Below are 6,552 nucleotides of genomic sequence, written 5' to 3'. Positions count from 1 at the left end.
CAGGCGAACCCTTATGACGAAGTGGCAGGGCTGGGCCTCACACTTAGGACTCCTGATTGTAAGGACAATGTAGCTAGGAAAAAGGGCCCACACGCTGTGGAGTCGGGGGACCTCGACTCAGGTGCCAGCTGCGTGGGGCCCTGGCCAAGCTGTGGTCCTTTGGAAGTGGAGGCGAGAAGCTCCACCTCCGGAGGGCAGCTGGGACGATGGCACACCACGAAGTGTGCAAGGCGCTCGGGAAGAGTGCCAGCACCTCGCGAGCAGCCGCCATCCCGGTCACCCTTTCCGGGCTCCACCCCCTTCCCCGAGCCCCGTCCCACACGCCCATGGCCGAGCTGTTACCTGTCCGTGGCTCCCCAGGACGCTGCGACCTCGCTCCCCCTGCACACCTGCAGCTTCAGGGGCTTCTCTTCCTGCCGCCCGGGCTCTTGGCTTTGAGTCCTGGAGACCCGAGAGCTGCTGGACACCAGAGAAGTCCCGTGGGCCTCGCGGCCGGCGGGCGAGCAGCGCAGGAGACGCTGGTAGGCGCTGCGGAAGTCCCTGTTCAGCGTGGCGTACAGGATGGGGTTCAGGGCCGAGTTGGCGTAGCCCAGCCACAGCACCACCGCCTCGAAGGTCTTGTTGACGGCGTCGTCCCCTTTCAGCCCGCGGTACACAAAGGCGGTGAAGTAGGGGAACCAGCAGACGACGAAGGCCCCCATCACGGCGGCCAGCGTCACGGTGGCTTTGTGTTCCCGGATGGTGGCCGCCTTCCAGGAGCTGACGTGGTGGACCCTCTTGGCCTGGTCCCGGGCGATCTTGAAGATGCGGTAGTAGGCGACGCACATGACCAGCAGGGGCAGGTAGAAGGTGACCAGCCCGTCCACCAGGCCGTACACCAGGTTGACCTGGACCTTGCAGTGCGGGGCAGTGTCCTCGATGGCGCTGGCCTTGTTCCTGCTGTTCCACCCCAGGTGGATAGACAGGAAGGACAGGGTGATGGACACGACCCAGATCAAGACCAGGGAGGCGGCGACCCGGACAGGGGTGACCAGCACGGGGTAGCGCAGGGGGGCCGTGACGGCGCAGTACCGGTCCAGGCTGATCATGAAGAGGTTGAGGATGGAGGCCGTGCACAGCATCACGTCCATGCTGGTGTAGATGTTGCAGAAGGCCTGGCTGAAGCTCCACCTGCAGGACAGCTGGTGGAGGGCTGAGAAGGGCAGCACCAGGAGGCCGAGGAGCAGGTCGGTGACGGCCAAGGACACGATGAAGCAGTTGGTCAGGCTGCGAAGCCGGCGGTTCAGGCCGACGGCCAGGCAGACGACCACGTTGCCGGCGACGGTGACCAGGATGAGGGCCGTGAGCACCGTGCTGACGGCAACCTTGAAGGCGGCCGAGTCCAGACAGGCGGACGAGGCCGTGTCGTTGGACGCCATCGCGGGAGCCCGGGCTCTTCCCCTGCCCACAGCCCCTGGCTGCTTCCCTTCCGGCCCCCCAGTGTCAGCCGCCGGGCTCCAGGCGGCCACCGGAGCCACAGGACAGTGTCCAGACGTGAGGAGGCCACAGTGACTGGCTCAGTGCCGGTTTTCCAGACGTGAATACAGCAGAGTCCTCGGAGGCGTCGGGCATGGGTGTGAGCAGAGAAGAGGCGAAGTCGGGGGCTGCAAGCCCAGCCCTCAAATCGCCCCCCGCAGAGCCGGCTTCCTCCCAGACCGATGCAGGTCTGGCACCGAGACCGAGGCACTGGGCCACGTGTCTGGAGGTGGCCCTGCTGTTATTCGGGAAGGATCATGTGGAGATGTGGCCGCGTCCTTCTCCATAGCTGATGGCCAGGCCCATCCCCGTGACAGGCGTCCGGGACTGCGGAGGGCAGGAGCTGAAAATGCAAAGGTCAGGCGTTGAGCACTTTGAAAACGGAGCAAGAGCGTGAGCTCCTTCTAGACCCGACCTCCCCGCGAGATGCCAGGAGGCACGGCCGTCTGGGCGCCTGTCCTCGGGAGGGACCGAGGCCCTCAGGATGGGCAGCAGGAGTCGGATGCAGGGGCTGGGCTGCCCTGTCATCGTGTGAGGTGTGGTTGGAGGGGCTGGCACTGTTCACACCACAGAAAGAAGGATCAGACAGACTCCGAGCTCCTTCGGAACGGGTGACGTCTGCTTGTTCGGCGTCAGCTCCCAAGCCCGGCCCCGCTGGTGGGCTGAGAGTCTGATGGACAAACAATAATGCGGACGGATAAAGTGGCAAATGTGACGGGTTTACTGTGACAAAGTGCCGAGATCGCTGCCTGACACTGTCCTTTTACAAAACGTCACCGCGCTCTAAGCCAGGGGCCCACGAGCTTTCACAGGAAAGGGCCAGGCAGCCAGGAAGGGGCCAGATATTCCCCGCCTGGCATCGCGCATGGGTCTCCGCTCAGCCCCGGCACCGCGGGGTAAAGAGCATCTGCCAGGCGACACGCACGCGAGCCAGCGGGGCCGCGCTCCAGGAAGGCGTCACGGGGGACACGGAAACGTGAATTCCACCCAATTTTCACGTGTCGCGAGATAATCTCCTTTAGATTTCCTCCAGCTCTTCAAAACTATTTCTAAACTGTGGACGCGTGGAAAAGCCGGTCTGCGTGCTTGGGCTGCACGGAGCCGGCAGGGGGCCAGGTTCACTGCCAGCGCAGTCTGCCGACCACGCGTAACCGACCTGCTCTGTCCATCTCCCTGCATCTCACTTTTCCCATTTGGCGGCACGTGTGGTCCCGCCTCCAGGTGAGCGGGCATGGGACTCGGGAACCTGTCTAACGCAGTCCGTGGGGGGCGCTGGGCTGGCCCAGGTTCATACCGTCATCCCGCATCACGGGTATTCGGGTGGTTTCCAGCCCCTTCCTCCCCCCCTCCTCCCCCTGCAAACATTACTTCAACAGAACGGCCGCACACAATGCCTCCTGGCTAACCCTCAGAGACTCACTCCTAGTGGTGATATTCTGTGGTTCCCATTGATACCAAACGAGCCACGGGCTGCTTGATTCCTGGACGCCTTCTCTGGAGCTGGCCCTGGTTTTGCGGAGAGCAGCCGGCTCCGGCCATCTCCTGAGATCTGGGCGTATGCAGAAATCCAGTCCCTCTCAGAAGCAAAGCTAACCGCCACGTGACATAAATGGAGCTTCTCCCAGGCTCCCGCCTGGAGCGGTTCCGCAACCCGAACTTGAAGAGCATCGTTTGGTCGTAACCACGGCGCCGATGCGGGCATCATGGCTCCCGGTCCCCCTCTGCCCTTCCATCTCGCTCAGCCACCCGGCCTCGCGAGCGGCACCTCTGCGTGTTATTTTTAGCAGGCCTTTTCATTACATAAATAGCCCGAACAGCATGGCTGTCACTGCCACACTTAATTAACTTCGGAGATGGCAGCAGCGTGAGAATCTTCCTTTCTCACCAAAATATTCTGAGTTTCCTGAACAGCCCGGTATAGGTGTTTTGGACTTGGACCGATCTTTGAGTTGATGTTTTGGGGTTTTCAGATCTGAATGAACCAGCCTCTCGTGTAATTAGAAATTCCTTCCTCCCTCTTCCTTCTCTCCCTCCCTCCCTCCTTCTTTCTTTCTCTGCCCTCCCTCTGTTCTATTCAGCAAATATTTCTTTCACAGCCTCCAATGTGCCAAATGCTGCTGCACAGTGACAAATGGGACAGCTGTGGTTCCTTTTGTCAAACGAGAACCGCTTCTGTTGTATCTCTGTTTCACAGCCCAGGTCCAGAAGGTCCTGGTGACCTTCTGCGTGGAGCACAATCCATCCCATACTCTGCAGACAGGATGATTGCCCTAGAGGACCACGGCACCCCCAAAATCACTGTCATCGCCACCATCGTCATCACCATTACCGCTAACGTAAAGGACACTTTCCTGAACTTTCCTTTCACACTTCCAAAGCAATGACTAGCTTATTGCAGGAAACCAAGCGTCATGAGGTATACAGGAGGGGCCAACCATTTGGGCATCAAGCGCCCAAGCCCTCACACCCGGGAGGTGCCCGGTGCCGACCCCGTGGCGTGCTGGAGGCTTCCATCCCCTCTCTGTGCCTCTGCGTGTGCGCAGGCACGCGACGTGCTGGACACCGTCTCACGCACAGCGTACACGCGGCTCAGCAGCTTCCTTTCCTTCTTGACCTTAAAAAGCCCCATCGCGTAAGGGACACCCTCCCGGGCCGCTCAGATCTCACGCATTCTTCTTCCCTTCTCATCAGGAAGCGAAACGAAGTCCCCTCTCTGGTCCGAGGGAGTCCGCGAAGGCTCCTTTGGTTGGGTTTCCCACTCGGCCTGGGTGAGGAGTCTGATTTCCCCGGAGACATCTTACAGCAGGAGAAGAAGGCGCATTCATCGGGCACCGCCGCGTGCCGGGCTGCTCTGGTCCAGCCGGCGGGCGCTCCTGAGAAGTGGGGGCTGGAGCACGTTCTGCATATAGATCGACACTCGGGGCAGCGAAGGGAGCGCCAGGGGCCAGGAGCAAGGGCGTTCGCACCGCTCTGGGCTCCAGTTCCGACGCCGCCATTCCGTAGCTCTGGGACCTGGGCCGCGGTGCTGCCAGCTCCCCGAGCCTTGGTTTTCTGATTTGAAAAGTGGGAATGACAACACGTCCTCCGTCACTTGGCGGACGGGAACGTGCAGAGAGCGAAGGTGTGAAAACCAGTGCCTTGCGCGTGGCACGTCATATTATTTATGAGAATATTATAAAGTTATGACAGACGATCCCTGACTCACGGTCTCGACCTGACGACGCTGCGAAAGCCATGGGCGTTCGGGAGAAACTGAGCTTCGGGTTTGGGATTTGGAGCTTCCCCCGTGTTCGCGGTGTGCACGGAGGCGCCGCCTCAGGACGCTGGACAGCGGCGGCCAGAGCCGCTCCCGGCCGCCCCGGGTCGGGGTGAATAACCGGGACCCTGCAGCATATTCCAGTCACGATATTTTCAGCTTAATGATGGTTTCTTGGGATGTAACCCGTCGTAAGTCAGAAGCATCTGCATCTTACGATGAAGTTATTTTTATTATGTTCTAAAGCCGCAAGGCCAGGGAATAGCATTCATGCACGCCCCATCTTTGTCGAGGGCCTGCCAGGGCAGACACCGCGCCACAGTGGGGACCGCGACAGGCACACCTTGGGGCTTCTCAGACAGTAGGGGACACAGCCGCGGAGCAACTCGCCGCAGAGAGGCTCATCTAATTGCAGTTGAGAGGCATAGAAAGGGGGTGGACGGGGGACCGCGGGAATGGCGGGGGGCGGGGGAGACCTGATCTGGAAGATACTGAAGCTTTGTGGGGAGGAGACATTCGAGTTGAGATCTGTACAGACGGGAAGGAGGTGACTCAGTGAAGACGGGGACAGGCAGGGTCCAGGCAGAGAGGACACTGCCAGCGAAGCTCGGCGGTGGGGATGGCGCGTTTTAACCCCGTCGCGGGGAGCGTGAGCGGTGGGGGTGGCCATGTGACTGGAAGGGAGGAAGGGTCCCCGCTGTCCTGCTCACCTGCTGTATGTACATCGGAGGTTGGGTATGGCAGTGGGGGCCGGCCGGGGCGGGGTCCTGCTGGCTGCCCCAGTTATCACCACGGCTTATGGGACATGGAGTCACTGGGGCCGGGGGAGGCGGTTCCCACCTTCCTGAGCCGTAACTTCTCGGCATGTCCCATAATTGGCCCGTCGAAGGTCTGAGCACCTGGGGCCGAGGGTGCAGAGGGGCCCAGCAGCAGCCGCGCGGGAACGCCACCCCGTCAGGAGTCCCGGATGGGCCCAGAAGCGGGGGACATATGTCAGCCGGGCAGCTTGCGTGCTCTCCGGGGGCGCGACAGCTTGGGTGCTGATGAGCGAGATGGGGACAAAGTGACCTCTGGCCTCCCCAGAAGCCCTCTCTTCCTACTTACGAGTGCAGGGCTGAGGTGTGGTTCCACTTAGGCTGACGCTACTGTTAGGTGCTGGGGGGCGGGGCCCCGAGCTGGGCAGCAGGTCCTGTAACTGGGGGGCGGGGCCAGGTCAGGGAGAGACCCGCCCACACCTGGGACGTGTGTCCACCAGGCAGAGCTGGATGGAGTGGCCAAAGTGGGCATTTCATCATGACAGATGCATCGCCGTTGGCAAACGGTGACCTGGACCAGAAGCCAGGACGCTGACCACTTCTCTTTGCTGAGTGCATACAGATAATTTCATGCCTCCGCGACGCAGAGGTTATTATTATTCCCATTTGACGGGCGGTGAAACTCAGGGCCGGGGCGGTTAAGTCGCTGGTCCAGGGGCACACGGCTGGCACAGACGCGGCAGAGCTTTGCGTCAGGCCCGGCCGTGGCCTCTGAGTGTGCGTCGTCGTCCGCCCCACCCTGATACGTGCATCTGGTCCGGTTCATTCTCTGAGGCCACCTCTGGGGACAACAAATCCCCTTAGTTATTGTTTGTCCGAGAGTCTATTTCTCCTTTTTTTTTTTTCGGTTGAGGCGAAAGCCATAAAACGGACCATTTCGTAGCGTGCGGTTCGGCAGCATTCAGAACCTTTATAACCAGTATCTCTCTCTGGCTCCAAAACATTTTCATCCCCCTCCAAAGTCAC

General features: G+C 60.8%; 1 protein-coding gene across 1 annotated transcript in view; it reads right to left on the bottom strand.

The window, feature by feature from the left end:
• Window positions 1–338: 338 nt before the first annotated feature.
• Window positions 339–6,552, bottom strand: part of HRH2 (histamine receptor H2) — an 11,053-nt gene continuing 4,839 nt past the window's right edge. Inside the window, exon 2 of the mRNA XM_025042994.1 lies at window positions 339–1,858. Coding sequence (XP_024898762.1) covers window positions 339–1,418 — 1,080 coding nt within the window. The 5' untranslated portion in view covers window positions 1,419–1,858. The remainder of the gene's footprint in view (window positions 1,859–6,552) is intronic.

The sequence above is a fragment of the Pteropus alecto genome, unplaced genomic scaffold (genome assembly GCF_000325575.1).
Source record: "Pteropus alecto unplaced genomic scaffold, ASM32557v1 scaffold40, whole genome shotgun sequence".
Classification (NCBI taxonomy): Eukaryota; Metazoa; Chordata; class Mammalia; order Chiroptera; family Pteropodidae; genus Pteropus; species Pteropus alecto.
The sequence above is the reverse complement of the archived record's forward strand: the minus strand, read 5'-3'. Positions and strand labels throughout refer to the sequence as shown.